The sequence below is a fragment of the Rhinolophus sinicus genome, linkage group LG05 (assembly GCF_036562045.2).
Source record: "Rhinolophus sinicus isolate RSC01 linkage group LG05, ASM3656204v1, whole genome shotgun sequence".
Lineage (NCBI taxonomy): Eukaryota > Metazoa > Chordata > Mammalia > Chiroptera > Rhinolophidae > Rhinolophus > Rhinolophus sinicus.
In genome coordinates this window covers 93,930,866-93,952,098 of record NC_133755.1, presented here as the reverse complement: position 1 = coordinate 93,952,098, position 21,233 = coordinate 93,930,866, and the positions used below count along the sequence as shown (strand labels likewise).

The 21,233-nt window shown below is 34.3% G+C and overlaps 1 protein-coding gene across 2 annotated transcripts in view; it reads right to left on the bottom strand.

The window, feature by feature from the left end:
• Positions 1-21,233, bottom strand: part of CD2AP (CD2 associated protein) — a 110,889-nt gene that overhangs the window by 49,097 nt on the left and 40,559 nt on the right. For both annotated transcript variants that reach the window (XM_074333049.1, XM_074333050.1), the window contains 2 exons: positions 15,040-15,140; positions 11,735-11,855 (listed from right to left, as the gene is read on the bottom strand). In XM_074333049.1, the coding sequence (XP_074189150.1) occupies positions 11,735-11,855; positions 15,040-15,140 (222 nt within the window). The remainder of the gene's footprint in view (positions 1-11,734; positions 11,856-15,039; positions 15,141-21,233) is intronic.

Sequence of the window (21,233 nt, the reverse complement as noted above, 5' to 3'; positions counted from 1 at the left end):
AAACATACAACAGCAAGTCTTCCTATTAAGTCTAAAACTCTCCCTTCCTCCTTGTCTTATTAAATCTCTACAGCAAAAGCTACTTGAGGGTATTATCTCCATATAAAATGATTTAAAACAACCACGAGTTCCAAAATATAATTACTTGTTGAAAAAAGCAATCAAGAACCCTTATGTGAGGTGGACTGAGTGCTAAAGAAAAATAAAACAAAGTAGAAACCTGATGAAAACACAAAGCATTTAATGGAAGCAATCCAAGTTCACTATTAAAGTGAATGTGGAAATAATACAGAGTATCTTACACCAAGGTAAAACATGTAAACCAAGAACTTGGAACCTACTAAAATCACTGACATAAATTCTCCCTTTTTACTCTAGAGAAGAACATCTTTTACCATCACTCAAGAGGAGTTTTAAGATAATCCTGCATTTCCTAAGAAAATATGTGTGCATGTGTGTTAAGTGGACTTAAAATCTCAATTCCTTAGTTCCTAAAAACAATCTTTAGAAAGAGCATCCACCTGTAACAGTTAACTTATAAAGACTCATTACATACTACCCATAAAAGCATCAAAGCCCCAGAACAGTCTTCTCTGCAGCTACTCACCAGAAGGAGGATCAAGGTGAGTGCTAATACGGGGTTACAGACACCGAGGTAAATTGTGTACCCCCTTGACTCCTGAAGACTAACCTGCCGACCACCACATTGCTATCCACCACCCTTGGCACACCCACCATTCCACGAAGATCCTGTGCCTCACTGGCAATTGCGCTATCTTCTTTTGCAGAGCCTGAATAATCAAATGAAACCTCAGCTGACTCCTCCTAAAAGAATTCTTTCTACCCATAAGAGACCAAAATTCCTGAAGAACAAATCCATCAGGGTTTCTTAAACATTTTGTGCCATGTATTCATCTCTCTAGTAGCCCAGCAAAGCCTAGAGGGATGCATGGCTCAAAACAACTAACAATCTCTGTTGGGACCTTTTTAGTCTCCTCAGAATTCTGACCTCTCCACTTTGCACCTCCTTCTTAGCATCTCTCCTTTTTAATAGAAGAAATAAAAAATCAAATCTCTCTCCCTCCGCTTCCCAGCACTAACTCTGATGTATCGCCATTGACACTAACATGATACCTGTTGTGTGAATCTCATTCCCTCCACCTTCTGGGCAAAACCCGATTCTTCTCAATTTGTATCTTCAACTTCTCTTTCTCTACTTGTTCTTCACCATTAGCATTTAAAAGTAACCAAGACTTTTTCCTTCTTCAGGGAAAAAAACAAAAATATTCTTGAACATATGTTGTCCTCAACTGCCACACTGCTCTATACTTACTCGACACTGCCTCACCTCCCTGACTCCTCAGTGCAGCTTCTACCCAATCGCCTCTCTCTACTGCTCTTGTTCAGGTCATTACTGATCTCTTCATCCCTAAATCCAGGATTCCACATTACTTCTCATCCTACTTAATCTTGCAGCAGTACCGACACTACTGTCCATGCCTTCCCTGAAAAACTCTCTTCCCTTGACTACCACACACTCACAGCTTTCCTCCTGGCTCTGTGCCTTTTTGGTCTTCTTTGTAGTTACTTGGCCCGTACCACGGTAACTACACAGGATTCGGTCACAGGCTCTCTTCTGTTTTCACCCCTGATATTCTCCTTGGGTAATTTCATAATTCCATGGTTTCTTGTACCACCTAAAATACCGTCAAAGCCCCAATTTTGAACATCCACCCAAGTTTGTCTTGTAAGGTTTCAGACCCATGTGTACAACTATCAAGTATCTTCACTCAGATGCCCTTACACCCCTACAAGACTCAAACTCAACATACCCACAAATGAATTCATCTTCTCCCAAGACTTATCCCTGCTCTACAAATGGCACCTCCACCTACACAGCTTGAGCCAAAAACCTGGCAGCCACTGACTTCTCTTTCTCAGTCATTCCTGACATCCCATCATCACAAGGTACAGTTCTCTATGCCATCTACTTAGCTCCTATTCTACCCATGACTCTCCATTCCCATGATCATTCCTCTAGTTTAAGCTGATACTATTTCTACCTTACTTAACAAAACAATCTCAACTGGTCTCAATACCCCAGTCTTATTCTTTTCCAACTCACTCTCAACAATGCAACCAAACCAATTACCTAAAGAACAATCTGATCATCCCACGCCCCTTTCAGGCTTCTGCGACTTGATTAGCCTTTTTGTGCCTTCTTAACCCTGACCCAATAATTTCTCCAGACTGAATACTCACCACATCCAACTATATACTCTACAATCCCTCTGAATTGAATCTCTATCAGGATCTTAAAATTGCTATGCTCCTTCACCCTCTGCCACAAATTTGCCTAGGGACTTCCTACCCATTATTCTGGGGTCGCAACCTTTACCTTCCTCTGGGACTCATTCCCTCATAGCCTGCCAAATCTGGGTTAGCCTTCTTACATACATCTACACCACCCTAAACTTTCTGGTCACAAATATTTCTCATGTTGACTTATAATCACTTGTTATTTTAATAGTCTTTTATTTCCCAAAGGACCAAAAGCTTCAAATATGTTTATGTTGCTCATTACTATATTCCCAGAATTTTGCACAATATGCTCAACAATAAGCACTCAATATATTGAATTTAAAAATATATGAATGTGCAATGAACTAAATCATATTTATATTTAGAATTTCCCTTCACTGGCTCTGAATTTCAGATTTGGGAATACACTGACTCCTTGGGAAATGCCACCATACCCACGTATTACTGCTCATAACTCTCAAGGGCTAAAAGCACATGAAAAGACAGTTCCATGGGCATGATTAAAAGACAATCAGTAATAGCAGTAATAGCTAGAGTTTAACTGGTCAAACCAAGAACATCATCCCATATATTTCAGTTTATAGATTAAAAGAAGTATAAAGAGAAACTATGTACAATAATCAAATTGTGGTGGATATGGCATTCCAATACTGGAAGCAAAACAAATAATATTTTATAACGTACAATGGACTATAAATCTTCTAACAGCTACTAGAAACACACACTATTTTACTGATTAAAAAGACTGTCAAAATACCAATTATGGACACAGAATGTTACACAGAAAGAATGGACATCAGTTCTTTAAGTCATAATGCATAAGATCAACTCTTAAATTAAAATTTAAAGGACTATGTACTTTTATCACTAAAGTTCTCAAGTCTTTAAAAGCACTCATTTCCTGGCATTCAAATCAATATGTAAAAGCTTTCTGCCTAAAAATTAGAGTTAAAAAAAAACAGGGGAATTATAGTGCACTGAAACCACTGACTTACCACTCCGTAATCACACAGCTCCACATTTAGAATGCACTGTTATTGCAAAGGGGTTAAGCAAGCAAGGAAGTACATTTTTAACAGACATAATTCTGCAAGGTTACTAAAACTCAAATAAGGCTGAACAGTGCAAGAAAATGCCCAAAGTACTTATAAAAATAATGAACTACATTCAAATTTAAACGTTTTTTATAGTGATCCCATGTGAACTTTAAATTTTTGACATATTTTAAGTGCTCAGTTTACATGGCGTCATAAAAATCATTCAATATAAGCTTCAATTAATACCAAGTGTTAATGTTAGAAATAAGTATCAGAGGACCCAATACCTATGAAACATAAGTAATTCAGGGGACAATTTGCTAACTAATAAGTTTACCATTAAATTTAAGTCAGATGCTTTCAGTACTTATGTTTCTTCTCTCATTGTTTTTACACATCCTTAAAATATAAGTTCTGACTTCAGAAATGATACCAAATGTTCTCAAATAAGTGTAACATAAAACAGTAAATCTATTTGTTATGACTCCTCTATTTGATCCAATCTCAGTGATTTTCTGCCTTCCGTGGAATCAGCATCTACCCTGACGGTTGATTTCAGCATCTCAAGCCTACCCCACCCCAACTCCCAGTAATAAAAATTGCTCTGCTTAACACATTATCATGCCACTATTCAATTATGGTTACCTCCACATAAAAAGCAAGGAAATTAAAGGGGGAAAAAAGGGTAAAGGAGTAAAAATAAGATAATTGGTGGGAGAAGAACTAGTATCTACTATGCTTCAAAATGTGCCAAGTACTGTGCCACGTTCACTGAAAAATATCACCTGAAAAATAAGAGTATGCTTTATATGAGGTACCAATTCCAAAGAGACACTAGACAGAAGGTGACCAAGCAAAAGACAAGCTTTTAAAGGATTCAATTATTTCTTTAATTCACATAGAGTGGAGCCTTAGAAAAGTTCAGAACATTAAAAAGTCCACTGCAAAGTTCGAGAAAATATGCAGTGGAAGAATACTTAGAAATGGGAGGCAACTTAAAAATGGAAACTTGGACCATCCAGAAGGCTACTGGCCATCACCATTTCACATTAAATAGCCATGAAGTTCATGTTCTTTACATTAGTTTTAAGCTAAAAATACATCTGAGCTCCTTTGAGAAGTTAACAAACTATAAATAAGGGATTCTTAAAAGTGGATCCATTATAATGTATATGGTAGACAGTTTTCTTGTTCACAATTATTTGGTGCCACTCCTTGCAGGAAAATTACATATGCACATCTGGGGCACTTGGGCACGGCCATGACTGTCCAATGCAATGTTAGTGGAAGTGACACGTATCAGTTTGGGGCAGAAGCTTTAAAAGCCATGCTCCTTTTCCCTGCCTCTGCAAGCATTCAAGCGTGTGTCAGAAAAGGAGCCTCTAAGCCTAAGCCCTAAGTGACTATGTTGTTGTTTTAAGCCACTACGATTTTCTTTTTTTCACTGCAGCATACCCTGAACAACATATTCACATAGAGTGGAGCCTTAGAAAAGTTTGAGAGGGGGAAATATGTTTTTATGGGTACCTGCAAAACCAAACACTGTGAGAGTAACAAGAAACAAATCCTTTCTGATACAGAGCAAATCCTTTCTGATACAAGACAAGACTAGTTGAATGGAGACAATTATTCTAACATACATCTTTTTAAGATGCGTATTAGATTTTGAACCAGGAGAATGTATTATCTAGCCATACATGTGAGACATATATAGTGTGGGCTTATAAACCATAAACCTCATGAAATATGTAAAATTTTATTGACATGATTATTACATATAATTTTCAAAGAGTGCATAGCTTTCATCTGCTTTTCAAAGGTGTTTGTTTATGCACCACGAAATAAGAAGAAACCAATATTCTCACCCTGTATACAATCAAGATGGTATAACAGATTAGGAATACAAGTCACCCACAAATACTGAATGGTCAAACATTTGATTTTGCTTTCATAACACAGTGCTTTCATATAGGTAAGCTAACCATAAGAGATTCACCTACTCTCCGTAGAAATAACCAGTACCATTCCCTTGTACCACAGGAAAGAGATGACATAATCAACTGATATGATGGAAGGCTACCTGTTCTATACATAAATTATGAAGTTTTATTTACACTATTCCCTCCCAAAATGCTGGAACTATAAAAAGTCATGTAAGTGACATGAGAGAAAGTATAAAACTCAAATAAAAATTAAGCAGATCATAATTTACTTGGGGGTCTCTATACCACATAGTGAGGAAACAAAGAAAAGTAAGGAATAGTCTTGCCTATAAATAGCTGACAGCCTACCGGACAGGAAAGATATAAACATGTACAACAGGTGTAGGTGCCCCAGTAGAAGTCTGCATAGAATGGTGAAATGAACTTCAACAAGTTGCCAGGCCACTCAATGGGGAAAGGACAGTCTCTTTAACAAATGCTGCTAGGATATCCACATGCAGAAGAGTGAAGTTGGACCCCTTCTTAAACGATACGCGAAAATGTACTCAAAATGGATTAATGATCTAAACATAAAACCCAAAATTATAAAATTCCTAGAAGAAAACGGGAAAAGCTTCGTAACCTTGGATACAGCAGTAATTTCTTAGATATGACACTAGAAGCACAGGCAACAAAAGAAAAAATAGACAATGAGACTACCTACATTAAACCTCAAAACTTTTCTTGATCAAAGGATACAATAAAAGCAATAGAAGACAATTCCTGCACATCATATACTTGATCAGGGATTAATGGATATAAAGTATGTAAACAATATATATAAAGAATTCCTACAACAAAAATAACCTGATTAAAAAACAAAGGATATGAAAAGACATTTCACCGAAGATGACATATAAATGGTCAACAGCATACGAAAAGATGCTCAACATCACTATTAGAGAAACGCAAACCAAAATCACATGACATTGTCATCTCATACCCATTAGGATGGCTAATAAAAAAGAAAAGAAAAAACCACAGAAAGTGTTGCTGAGGATGTGGAGAAATCAGAACCCTTTATACTGACAGAATTGTAAAATCGTGTAACTGCTATGGAAAACGAAATGGCATTTCCTCAAGAAATTAAAAATAGAACTACCGTGTTTCCCCGAAAATAAGACCTAGCTGGATAATCAGCTCCAATGTGTCTTTTGGAGCAAAAAATAATATAAGACCCGGTCTTATTTTACTATAATATATTAATTTTTGCTCCAAAAGACGCATTAGAGAGCTGACCGTCCGGCTAGGTCTTATTTTCGGGGAAACACGGTACCATATAATCCAGCAACTCAACTTCTGGGTATATACTCAAACTGAAGGCAGAGTCTTGAAGAGATATCTGCACAGCCATGTTTTAGCAGCACTACTCACAAGCCAACAGGTATACGCAACTCAAACATTCATCAATGGATGAGTGGCTAAACAAATGCAGTACATTCATACAATGAAATATTATTCAATCTGAAAAAAAATTGTCACATGCTACAACATGGACAAAATTTGAGGACATTACGCTAAGTGAAATCAGGCAGTCACAAAAAGGCAAATATTGTATGATTTCATTTATATGAGGTATCTAAAGTAGTCCAATTCATAGAAACAGCAAATAGAACCGTGGGATGTAAGCAGAAAAGATAGAGGGTGGGGAAGAAAGGGGGAATGAGCAGTTGTTTAATAGGTACAGAGTTTTGATTTTGCAAAATGAAACAGTTCTGGAAATCTGTCGCACAACAGTGTGAATATACACAACACAACAAAACTTTATACTAAAAATCTGTTAACAGAAACAAAAAAAGAAGAAAAATGATTAACATGATACATTTTATGTGTTTTTTATAACAATTAACAATTTTCAAAACAAACAAAGTCTATACAGAGGAAACAAGGGAAAAAACAATTAGAAGGTGGAAAAAAACAGGCGTTTAGAAAATTAACATCCAAGCTAAGATAGCTGCAGTCAGAGCTGAAGATTATATTTCTAATGTTTCCTAGAACATTTCTGAGAAGAAGAAAATTTATGAAGTTTTCAAAAAAGGTGGCGAACAACATATTCTGTTTATGTTGGAATTTAAGCTTCTGGACCACAGAGGAGATTCTGTTCCCTCACAAAACCAACACAGCACTTAGCACAGAGAAGGCTCAAGAAGTATCTACTTGATTAAACTGGCCTCCACTTCTTCCTAAGTTCATGTATTTTATTCTACAAATTAGAGCACAGTTAAAACTATTCATCAAACTAATTTATACCTTCACTCTCTTATTATTACTAAATTGATTCCTAAAACCCTTACCTGAAAATTTGGTATTATTTATACTCAACTGGCAATTTTTCCTCAGTGTCTCATTCACTATTACATACTCGTTACATACTGTTTAGTTCCTAGAACAAATTAACAGTCTTTTATGACTATGTAACATATTTATCCGTCACTTTCTAAAATTCCAAGGTCATTTCTACATCAACTTTTCAGAAATTGAATTCATGCTGTTTTTTCCATACTCATCACATGAAAGATTATACTGTTGTTTCTAAGCATTAATTATTTCATGAATGAATATAAAAGCAAATATATACAGACAATGTAAGTGTGGACTTGAAAGTATAAATTATTAAAACCTGTAAGAAAATCAAATTCCCTTAGAAGTAAAACACACTCAATTACGCATTTCAGTCATCTCTATGGCTGATGGGCTTAAAAATGAAATCAATGCAGACTAGAATGTACTCTGTGGTATTAAATTGTAATTTGCGGTACCAGTAGGAGTACGCAGGTAGACAGGTAGATGAATTTAATAGGTAAAGAGATACAGGAGTGTGTGTGTGTGTGTGTGTGTGTGTGTGTGTGTGAGAGAGAGAGAGAGAGAGAGAGAGAGAACAAATATCCCCCAGTATTATCCAATAAGAAGGCCTAGAAGCAATATTACTACCAGAAGCAATGAAAACACTTGAACTAAGATCTCAACATCTAACCACGCTCCTTCTCTAAAAGAAATCAAGGTTTCCTGGATAAGCATCTGATTCCAGGACTGCAGTGGGGAAAGTTCAAGATGAGCCTGGAACATCTTATATCACAAAGTAAGGAAGTGCTCTAAAAATGATGGAGATATGTCAGAAGGACACAGCAGTACAAACTGATCCATAATGACAAAAAGCAGTCTATGATGACCTGGGACCAGAAACAGAAAAAGAGATGGACTGCAAAGGGACCTGAGGAATATTTTGGGGGTGATGGAAATGTTCTGTACATTTATTGTGGTAGTGATTTTCATGGATGTTTACATCTGTCAAACTCATCAAACTGTATATTTTAAATAGGCACAATTTACTTTATGTAAATTATAACTCCAATAAAGTAGATTCTTTTGTAAAAACTTCACAGAAACTAGTTTAAGGGAGTTCTGACTAGCCAAATCTGGCAGTATCAAAATAAATAATAATGACAGATTATCAAAATAAATAATAACAGATTACTACCTAGCAAATAAAATAAAACCCACTGGAGAATCCACACTGGTAAATAAACAAATAAACTGGGAAGAAAGAAAAGTTCTTTAGAGAAAAATGTTAAGAACTAAACAGAGATGGAATGATGGAGTAACAAAATCATCATTTTGTAACTATCATAATAACTGATTCAGGCAAAATTTATCCATGGATGCTTAAATTGTTGGGTGAAAGTCTGATAAGGAATAGGATATTTACATAGTCTCAAAGTATCTCCCCACAAGACATTTATCAATTATAAGGAAAAAAAAAACAGTAAACTCACAGCTTTAACCAAGTAATCAAATTTAATATCACCAATAAGAAATACATGGACAAAATGTGCATCCTGATAAAAATGCAGGGAGACATCATTCTGTAGTCCTGTCAGTAAAATATAACCTGAAACTAAGCATGAAAAATCAGAAGAAAAATCCAAATTGGGATCTGTTATACCAAATAACTAACCTAAACGCTTCAAAAATGCCAAGGTCAAGAAAAACAGAGAAATGCTGGGGAACTACTCTAGATTAAAGAAACCCGAGAAATAAATGCCCTGCCTTGCCTGCTGTCGTCCAGAACAAAGAGACCAAAGTAGCTAGCTATATAAAGCATATACTGGAACAATTAAAGAAATCTATATATTATGTGGAATAAATAAAATTGTCAACATTAAATGTCTTGATTTTGATAATTGTACTGTAGTTATATAAGAAACTATCCTTGTCCTTAGGAAATATACACTGAATTACTAAAAGGTAAAGACAAAAATAGATATATAAATACAAAGTGAATGATAAATTAGCGAGTAGAACAAAATGTTAACAATTGGTCAATCTGGGTAAAGAGTATACAGAAGCTCTTTGTTATATTTTTTGTAATTTTTCTCCGAATTAAAAAAAAGTCTTCAAAAAAATAACTACTGGAGTTTAAAGAATGGATTTATAAGGTGAGAAGTAGTGCGTAAAAGTACACAGGAAAAGAGCTCAGAATCAGAAACTTTGAAGTCCAGGTTCTTCCAAGAAGACTATATGTAGAAATAATATGTAAATTGTAACTTCTCAGTCTTTCTCTGATATAAAAGAGGGGGTTGTACTACAATTTTTACATTTAGATGTTTGTGAGCTTGCTTTATCAGTTCTTGCCTTATTCTACCATTTTATTACTTGGTTTTCTCTAGGCTGAATACTTTCTTAAAAAGAAAAAAAATAACTGCACAAGTCTTTTATATGCAAACAAACCATAATTATAAACGAGGATCAAAGTTTCAGAGAATTTTCTTAATAAGGTCTAACATGGTAGAAGTAAAAATATGTCACATAAACTTGAATAAACTCAATGATTTCTAGATACTTTTTATCAATTATGTTTAATATTATATCATCTAGTAAATGTAAATAAAACTGAGTTTATTTTCTCTAAAAAAAATTACCATTAAGTACACTGAGGCTTATAAACCCATTTTCTACACATAACCTTATAATGTTTTCCAACTTAACTTCTAATATTGAAAGTATTCACAAAGAAGCAAAAGAAACTAATAGTTCAAAACAATCTACTATGTTGCAAGCATTATGCTTAAAAACTATCTTGCCATTCACATAAGAACCCTTTTAGGTATAAATTATTCCCATTTTGCAAACAAAGAAACTACAGTTAAGCACAGATCACTAAGACATAGTCCCAGCTGTCACAGGAGCAATCTAAATGTAGAATAAAAACTAGAAGTGGACCACTGGAATGATATACAGCTGCTATGGTCTGAATGCTTGTGTTCCCCCAAAATTCAAATGTCGAAAGCCTAACTCCCTAGGTGATGGTACTAGGAGGCAGGGCTTTTGAGAAGTGAGTAGGTCATGAAGGCAGAGCCCAGGAATGGGCCTTACAAACGAGGTTCCAGAGAGCTCGCGTGCCCCTTCCACCACGTGAGGACACAGTGAGAAGTCACCGGCTATGCACCTAGAACTTGACCATGCTGGTGCCTTGATCTTGGACTTCCCAGCCTCCAAAATTGTGAGAAATAAAGTTCTGTTGTTCATAAACTACCCAACCTATGGTGTTTTGTTATAGAAGCCCAAAGGGACCAAAACGATCGTCTTCGTAGTTTGACATTATACTGGCAACGAAAAAAAACAGTAATACTGGTAAACCTGAAGATTGTATGTCTACCCATCAATAGCTATGAATCTATCTAATCATTATAAAACTTCCAAATAATGTGAGTTAATGCAAGCATGAATGCCTGAACATTCTCACTACTAGTTTTTCATAAAGAAAAAGAGCTATTTATCACTGCATTATCATTTATAAATTTAATTTCTTAAAAAGAAAAAAAAAAATTCTCCTAAATCCCACAGCAATTTTTAAAAGTAAAAAAATTTAAATCTAGCTTTGGGACAAAATTTTCTCAATCATACTTTTGAATGGGTGAGCAAATTGAAGACGAATTTGAGGGCGAATCTCTAAATGACAGAGATCATAAAATTATTAAATGACATTCTGGCTGCACACAGGAAACAAAATCTATTATGTGAATATGGAAAAAAACAAAGGGAAGTTTTTTTAATTTCTAAAAAATCTAAAGTAGATAGGACATTTGTAAGCTCTGATCAAAATTGTATGTTAAGTGTATCTTAAGTGGGAAGAAATTAAATAACCTAAGTAGTAGCATTTCATAATCAGAGTACTAACGGATAAAGCAGACATCAGAGAAAAAACATCTTAAATTATTTGCCTAGATATTTAGTTCGTTTTAAGTCCGTCATAGTTGTTTTTTTAAAAAGTAGATAAACTGACGCTCATAGTTCAAAAGCAAGAACAGAGTTTCCAAAACTACAAAAAAAAAAAAAAAACTAGATCATATATAAGATTTATTTATATCTAATCAAATTTTTTAAAATAATCACCTGAATCCTCCTGGGCTTCATGAGTTTCACCATCATCTGTTACTTCTAATTCTTTCACAAAATTTGAGGGAAACAGTCCCAACTTGTTGTTCAGGGTTCCACTCCACCAGCCTTCTTCTACCTGAAAGAGTTCACAACTCAAAAATAAAAATTTCTCTTACATGAAAATCTTCCCTCTATGGGGAAATTAAGCTACAGAAATGAATGAGCACAAAGTTAATGATCCAAAATAATCCCTTTAAATCTATAAGAAAACATAATGGGAAAAAAATATATTTAAATAGATTAAATCTAGGTGGCTTAATCATATGGGATTAGTCATACATCAACAGCACTCTGAAACATTTACAATGAGAACTTGTAATCAATTGTAATTTATAAACAATTTTCATGAAAGTATCTGATAACCAAGAATAATGCACTAACAACAAAAAGTAGACAGCACTCTTCCAGAATGTCACTCTCTTAAACACCAGTGAGCCTCAGTTTGTAATTATGAGATATATTATTTAAGTATTTGTAAATTTTTTACTTGGAATAAGTTTGATGAATATAAGAATAACTTTCTAAAGGGCACATAAAATTACTAAGCCTTTTACTTGAACAGTGAGTCTTAACCCAGATATGAAAAAGAATCACGTATTTTTTAAAATCCAGATGCCAGGCTCTACCAAACACTCCCCCAACCCCAACCAGAAGTATTCTCAGAAACCAAACTCTTTAGAAAAAGATTTACATTTACTAATAACAAGGTTACCAAATTTTCATGAAGGTACTTAATAATATTTAATAACGGTCTTAAAATGCATCATTTCTACTAAGGAGGCTAAGCGATATCAAAGGGTAAAACAATTTTTTAAAGAGCAAACTATTCATTGTCAAAAATCACTCTACATATGCAATATCATAGCTGGAAAAAGCTATTTTTTTCTGTTTAAAATACTTGAACTTTTTTCACCTCATCATAATAACAAACTTGAGTAAGTTACTCACTCAACAGGCACTCATTATGCTCTAATGTTAATTGCTAGGGAAAGATTCAAATATTAATATGAGAAATTTGCATGTCTGAATAAAACAATCTAAATAAAAAAACAAACAATACACAGATAATTAGAATACAATACAAGAGGTATTACAACTAAAGTATGACCAAAACTGTTCTAGGAGCCCAAAGGAAGGGCTTGGAAGAGCTTAAAAGAATCCAAAAAGCCTCCTCTAGAAAGGAAAATGACAGAAGAGCTGGATATTAAAGGCTGAGTAAGAATTTTCCAAGTACAAAGCATGTGAAAAATATGGTGACATAAAAAATAAAGAACTTAATTCATGATATATACAGAGGGAGCCAAAAAAAGTATATACATTTTAAGAAAGGAAAAAACTGTATTAAAATTGTAATACTCAATATGTACCAATAACAAAAGATGAATACAAGTCACGTATATACATTTTTTTGGCACCCCCGGTATAGCTGAACTATGAGGTGCCTAGAAGACAAGCTGTTTGAGGGAAAAATGGAAGGTAAATTAAGTGCGAAAAGTTCAGAATTTTTAGCAGACTTGAGGAGGCACCAAAGGCTGTGAGTTCCTCAAACTAGACGGACCAAACTGGTGGAGATTATGTAGACCAAACTGGAACAAGCGCAATAGAGAGAAACATCATCGAACTATTATCTGCACCTGGAATCTCAAACTGGCAGGAATTGGCTATTAGGGTAAATAACCCTATAATCCCTATTAATTAATTCTTAAGAGGCGGGGTAGGAGGGTGGTAAAGAATGCTGACTCAAATACAGACTGCGGATTCTGCTCCTTTGTATGCCAGGCATGTGAATTTGGGCAAAGATGGGCAAAACCAGATCTCCTAAACCACACGCTCATCTACAGTGTCATCTTGACACTCCTCCGATCAAGAAATGGTAGACTTTGTCCCCACCCCCTTCAATTTTGCAGGCTTATGACTTTCTTGTGACCAACAGAATGTGGTGAAAAGTGACACTGTCACTTCTAAGACTAGATTATAAAAGGCTGCCTCCATGTTCGCTAAAATGCTTCCACTTAAGAGGCCTGAACTGCCAGGTAATAAACCTGACTATCCTGAGGACCACCCCAGCCCGAACAATAAGAAAGCCAAGCCAAATGGAGAAACTACATAATGGCTCTCCATAGGGATCCTAATTTTCAAGTCTTCTAAGCACTAGACACGTCAGTGAAAGAGCCTTCTCGTGATTCCACCGGCACCCAACCTTGAAACTTTCCAGCTGAGGCCCCCAGATATTATAGAAGGAGACAAGTCATCCCTGCTGTACTCTATCTGAATTCTTGAGCCACACTCATCAACCTAATAAAACAGTTCTTTGCCACCAGGTTAGGGATGGCATGTTATGCAACAACAGTCATTGGAACAGCCAATCACTTATCTTCTGTGATTCAATCTCTCCATATGAAAAATTGGCATAAAAATTCCTATCTCTGGGTTGTTTAGAAATTTAAGGGAAACAATAAATGTAAAATACTTGGCATAGTTTTTCATACATAATACAGGCTCAATAAACATTATTATTATTGCCACCTGGTAGAAATAAAACAATCACTTTTTATATAAGCACATTGGAATTTAACATAAACATAAGTGACAAACTACATTACATGATGTTATGACACCAAATCAATCCCTGTGACAATATATGATTATCAAAATATATACTCTGAAAATGAGATCTTCAGCTGACAAATAAACCTTTAATATTCCTTTAATGGTAAAAGCAGAGATACGAAAAGTATTAATATTTTTTAATGTTTTTAAATCTCATTCTAAGATATTAAAATGTGGGAAAATTTTTTTTGTTAATATTTGAATGTGGTAATTCAAAAGCTGCAAAGCTTTTTAAAGATTCTGTTTTTGTATTCCTTTGCTATGTAAAAAGTAAAATTCCTTCTATTTTACTGCACTGCGCTAAAGTGATTTCAGAATCAAGTGAAAGGATTAGTTAAATCCTTAGCTACTGAGATTACATTTATTTTTATCTTAAGAAAGATTTTTTCTTCCTAAAGACAACAGACACAAATACAATACACAAAATATTAAGTATAGCAAGATAAGTTAAGATTTATTTCTACAGATTAAGACAACCTGACATTAATTCTTGCAAGATCCATTTTAAAGTCTATATCCTAAAATTTTTATAGAAAACAATAAAATGTGCAAAAATTATTTTTAAAAAATTAATATTCTTACAAAGCATTCTTCTAATACCCAGAGCATCAATTCTAATTGCTGCTTTATCTCTAACATGTTTCCCTTACCTCTTCATTAATGTCAATAATATCTCCCACTTTCAGCTCCAGTTCATCCTCATTTTGTGGAATGTACTCAAAGAGAACTTTACACTGACGCTTCTTGGTCTCTAAAGGAAGGATCATAAAAAATTAGGTTAAGAAACATTATTAAAACAAACAGTAACACCTTTACACCTTGCCCCCACACCGCAATCTACAAATCCCCCAATAAATTAAAATCAACTACAAATAAGATATAAGGCTCCAGGCAATGAAATCTATACAGCAAGTCTCACCAATTACACAGAAGTAAAATATCCACTGCCAATTTTGAGATGAGAAATAGACAACAAAAGACACTGTTGGCACAACAAGTTTCTCACAGACAATTCCTCCAAGCCAGTGATTTTTAAGACTACATCCTGATCAAAGTCTGAGAATCCTTAAAATGCACTAATTTAAGAGTAATCTGTTAAAAAAAGAGGCAAAATGCACAATTCTAAAATGTATTTTATCTTCTTTAATAGTTCTATTTTTGGCAGATAAAACAAACTCACGTAGGTGAAGATAATAATAATTTATTTTATCCTTTCAAATGAGCTTCATTTATTTAGACAAGTATGATCATTTATAACCATCCAGGCTTGTGGTCCTCAACTTCTTTCAAACTCTAAGAATTGAGAACTCAGATTCACTACCATCTTTAAAAGTGAAACATTAAAGCAGCTATGAACAGATGACGAGGTATGGTTGGTTAAAGGATTACTTCTTGCTACTTACAGAAATCAAGAGAAGGCCGAGACTCGGAAGGGCAACAGTGTAAGAATTAATTAGGAAAATCATCAGGAATACAGACGTGTTATTAGAAACCCAGGCTAAGATCATCCCCAATTGCATTCCCAATTGCTAAGTACAGATGAGAAAGTTAGACAATGTAGAAGGCTGATGTAAAAAAACATTAATTCATCTGAAATATGATGTTGGAGGAATGCTGTATGGATACCCCAGACCACCAAAGATGAACAAGTGGGTCCTAGAGCAAATTAAGCCTGAAACATCACTGGAGGTAAAAATGAAAAACTAAAGCTATCCCGCTTCAGGCACATCATTAAGAAGGAAGTTACTTCAGCTGACATTCTATGGATATAAGCAACTATCAGAACAAAAAGATTAAATCCAATGGAACCCTCAAAACATCAAAAAATGCATATTACATGCAACCAACACCCTGACAGTGGTGCAAAGCAGACATGACAAATAAGTAGATAAAAAAATCTAGTCTCCAAATAAAATTACAACCCAGTAATAGTTCCCTGCTTCCTAAAGGAATAATTATATCTGATTATTCAAATGTTTTACAATAAAAGGAACCAAAGAAAAGTAACATTGACCATACTTTTATAATTAACCTAGAGTTGACAGTAAAAATTTTCAAATGTCACTTTTCATCAGGTCTCAGAGTAAATTTTTGAGTAATAATTTAAGAGTAATGGTTTTATGCATACTGCAAGAAAACTTCTCATCTCTTAAACTAAGTATAGTCCCTAAATATAGTTGAAGTCACCTTGAGAAAATGTGTTCATAAATATGTTCTTCGTAGTTAATAGCAGTTCATAAATGGGGGGAGGATTGTCTATATTATTGAAAAGAAAATTTTATTTTGCTCAGAGTGCACTTCAAAGAAAATATTTTATTTCTGATAATCTTAGGCCTTTAGAAAATACAGCTAGGCTTTTAATGAATGTCAATAACTTTTAAAATGATTTAAAGTGAATAAAGTATTAGTTAGCCCCCCGCCTCCAAGCATATCAATTTACTTCGAGCAGCCTGGTTATATTTCAAACCAAAGCTGTTTTTGCCCCTAACACCGAGCACAATTTTCCACTGAGTAGTTTTTTTCCAAAGTAGTTTGCAAAATTATTTGCAAAGGAATTTTTCAAAGAAAAGAGCCAACTGGATAAAAACATCTAAACAACTTGCCTTGTTATTACCACGAAATGTGAACCATTTATTTTTTTTTAATTATTTTCACATGATGCCATGTTTAAATATGGCTCACTCTTAAGTTGAGACGACTACCTATATTGAAAACTCATTTATTAATTGGCAGCACAATTAAAGAAATGTTGAGATTTTTCACATTTCAAATGTCATAGATCCATACACATTGGTCCATAAAGATTTCCTTAATTTCTACAATGTGTCAGAACCTCTGCGAAGCACACACACAAAAAAATAAAACAATATGTGTAATAGTGGAGTTGTCAATAAAAGGTTGTGTGAAAATTAAATCGATTTAAAAAATAACCACAACTAGTAGTTTCTTATGGCAAGTAACCTCGATACAGCTTTTCAAATCTACAAACAAATTAGTATCAAGAAAGTTTTTTTATATCAATATTTTATAAGTAAAGCTATTAACAAGAAAGAAGATAAAGGAGGTAGTACAGAAAAGGCAAAGACGTATTTCATATCTTTTATGTACCAGTATTACGTAAGTCTTTCACAAACATCTCCCACACAACAGATGATAAAAACTTATCGTTTTACCAATTAGAAAAGAGGAACTCAGAAGTTAAATAATCTGTCCAAGATCACAGAGCTAAAAAAAAAGAGGCAAAACTAGAATTATACCCACTTCTGACTAATTAGCCTTTTATCTTTCCAATATATCATCATGCTGCTTCCTTTACAGATTATAGTGCTTTACCAGAGCTATGTAGTCTAGTCATGTCCCTCAAAATACCATTTATTTGCTTATCTCCATTGGTCTTCCAATTCTATGTGGAATGGCATACTCCCCAATCTTCATGTGAAGGGTATGTGCTACCTAAAGGAAAGCTTAAATACACCTTGCTTGACAACCTCATTATAAAACCACCCCTTCACTGGAATCATAACTGCACATTATATGTCTCTAATATGGTTCTAAATAGTATAAAACACTATAATAATAATTACAAACATTTACCAAGCACTTCTTATATTATTTACTTAACGTGTACTTACTTATATTATTTACTTACCCTCTAAAACCCTCTGTGGTAATTATTACTATCATCCCTGTTTTATAGTAACTGGATGTTTTCCCATTAGACTGTGAGTTGAGTCATCTATATACCCAGCTTTGTTTGGCAGAGTTGCTTGCCCACACCAACACGGTTCTCATGGCCTTCTTACCCACATGCATTAAGGGATTCAGCACATAAACATTGCAATTTTTCAAGAAGTCTCTTTAGAAATGTTTCGTATTTTTAAAAAACAAAACCAAATTGTGAGAAATTTCACTCAGTAATTACTTTCCTTAATATTTCTACTGAAAGAAAATCCTAAATTTTCAAATGTAGGTCATCAATAATGGCAAGTATTTCATGGTTCAAAAAAAACAGAACTAAATATTCAGATCAAACAAAGCTCTTAAATTGTGGAACCATTTCTCACTAAAGATTATTGCTTTCAATCTTTCCATCAAATGTGAAATGAAGAGCATACCACACTCAGAAATGGGAAATTGACTGCTGAATTTTCAGAGATAGCAACAAATGGATTTTGGTTCCGGAAAGTATAACTTCAAGGTTTTATTGCAGCATTTAAATGTTTCTGATATCAAAAACTTTTTTTATCCATTTCCTCCTCTAGTAAACAAAGAAAATCATCAAACATTAACAAATACAGTGATTGAGCCATTTGCTATATGGCTGCATCTTCTTTATTATTTCTTACCCTCAGCAATAAAAAAATCATAATACTTAGGCTATTAAATGAAAGATTCAGGCTGCTCAAGATGCCAGCCATATTGCTGAGACATACCATTTGGTTAAGGCAATCAAAATATTAGAAAACATCATCATTATCACTATCGTGAAGAAAAACCGCATATGAGTAGAAATGCAGTATCCTGCCTACAACGTACTTTCAACTGATTCAGTTGGGGGAAAAAAAATGTATTTGTATATGTATATAGGGATAGCCAATGTGACAAAATGTTAACAGCAAACTTAGGTGCAGGGTATATACCATGTTCACTGCACAAATATTCTTTCAACTTTTCTGTAAGATTTTGAAATTTTCAAAACAAAATAGAAAGTTAGAACGCCCTACCTTATTCGAGAGGCTGTACTGGGGAAAAGTCCTTTGACTAAATCTTTTTCCTCGTATGAGTCAGAAGAGCTTAATGTCAAAGAGCACAGCCTGAACTAATGCGCTTTTTTTTTTAAATGAGAGCTGTAAAGATGTATTGTCAGTGACCATGTTTTGGTGCTGTTTAGAATTTTCATTATTTTGTTCAGTGCTAACTCAATCAAGGGGCACACTACTTGCTACCAACTGTTTGCTAGGAATGATACACTGTTGACTGGCGTCCTAGTCAACTAATTTTCCATTTAGCGATATCATTTCTTTGGGTACACCTACTAGTGATCTATCAGCATCAACTTCAATGAATATTTTACATTCAAAATAATTATTTACTAGATGAAAAATCACTTTTGTAGCATTAGTTTCCACTAATAATACAAAGTTACAAACACTGATGTCTTTCCTCACACATGTCAAAAGTAGATTCACATCTGCCATCCATTTTTTTCAAATATAAAGTTAAATATCTACTTATATTCCACACTGACTGTTTATATAGAGTTGTGATGGTAAAAGATGTCAATTCTTGACTCTAAGTAAAGTACGCTACGCCATTATCTTTGTGCCTGATTTTACAAGGGTCTTAGCAGAAACAGGAGACTTGTACTTGTTTTTGCTATGAGAAATGTAAATTTGTTCTCTTCTATAACTTTACAAACTTGTAATAATCAACTTTGTCCTGCGTAACTGACATTATTCTGTGTTTGCTCTAGAAAATACAAGTTTGTTTTACCAAAGAAGTTATCATGCTAACTTAATATTCAATAGCAAAAATTGCAATGGCTCCATGACTAGATTTCACAAAAAAGCCAACACTTTTTTGGCTTTGGAGGCTAGAGACAGATAGCTAACAAGTAGAGTTTCCAGGTATTTAACATCATATTATCTATTTGAACTTGTCCTTTTTAGTTGCTTAGACAAAATTCAACATACACAGATTCACTTGTCTTGGCACGCAGAGATTTAAATATTCACTCTGCAGTGTTTATCATTATCAACCTTTATAATGGTTTTAATGTATTTTAAAGTACATTTTATTAACAGTATTGGTTAGTAGTGTCCATTACTATTTAACATTACAATGAACCACTTTTGAAGAACTGGTCTATTTTGTGAACTAAGGATACGATGCAAACTAACAGTAACCAAAAAAAAAAAAAAAATCAGAGTTAAGAAAACATAGGCTCGCCTTTCCTGGAAAAGCAACATGAAAGCAAAAACAACCTGCATCCTGTTTTAAATGTTAGCTAGCAACAAATGACAAATTTAGTCCTTGCAGCACATACACTTAAAAACAAGTTATAGAGGATCCTTAGGAAAAAACCCAAGCCTCTTGGCACCAACTACATAATAGTTTTTGTTTCTTACAAGAAAAGGAATTATGACAGGAAAGTAAAAGTAAAATTTAGCGTGTTCTTTCCTATTAGGAGAGTAAAATATTAATAACCTCGAAGCCTTTGGTCTAGGCTTTACTTAAGAAGAAGCTTGTCTCTCTATAGGTCAAGGAAGCTAAAGTGTTAAGTGGATTTTCCAATATGCGGAGGTTATAAATAGCCCTTTCCAAGGGCCTAAATATTCTCCTTGTGCACAAAAACTCTATTCAGAGCTCCACTTGACCTGTAGGATGTGGACATATTCTCTGTTATCTATTTCCCCATCTCCAAATAAGTAGAATTTCAGAGTCCAGGACAATTAGACTCCTAAAACTGTCCACCTTCAGCCAGTGGGCTGAAAGCAGTATGGGTAATATCTGAATATTGTTTGTATGCTGCATTTACTGGGTAACAAAGAAGACGTAGAACCCTTTAATCGGTCTGTCTCCATGTCATGAGATCTGTTTCATTTTTATGAAAATCTGGTTTTATTTTATGAAAATAAACAAAGGGTTTACATAACCAAGAAAGTAGACGTTTCTCCAAACTTCAAACAGTAGCACAGAAAGTTAACAAGTTGAAATACAAGGAGACAATAAAATCCACACCTTTTCCTTACATTTGTGAAATGTATGTAAACAAAATGTCTTTACTGTAGAGCACGAGTTACCACAAGGGATTTAAAGACCACAACATCAAAGACCCTGATCT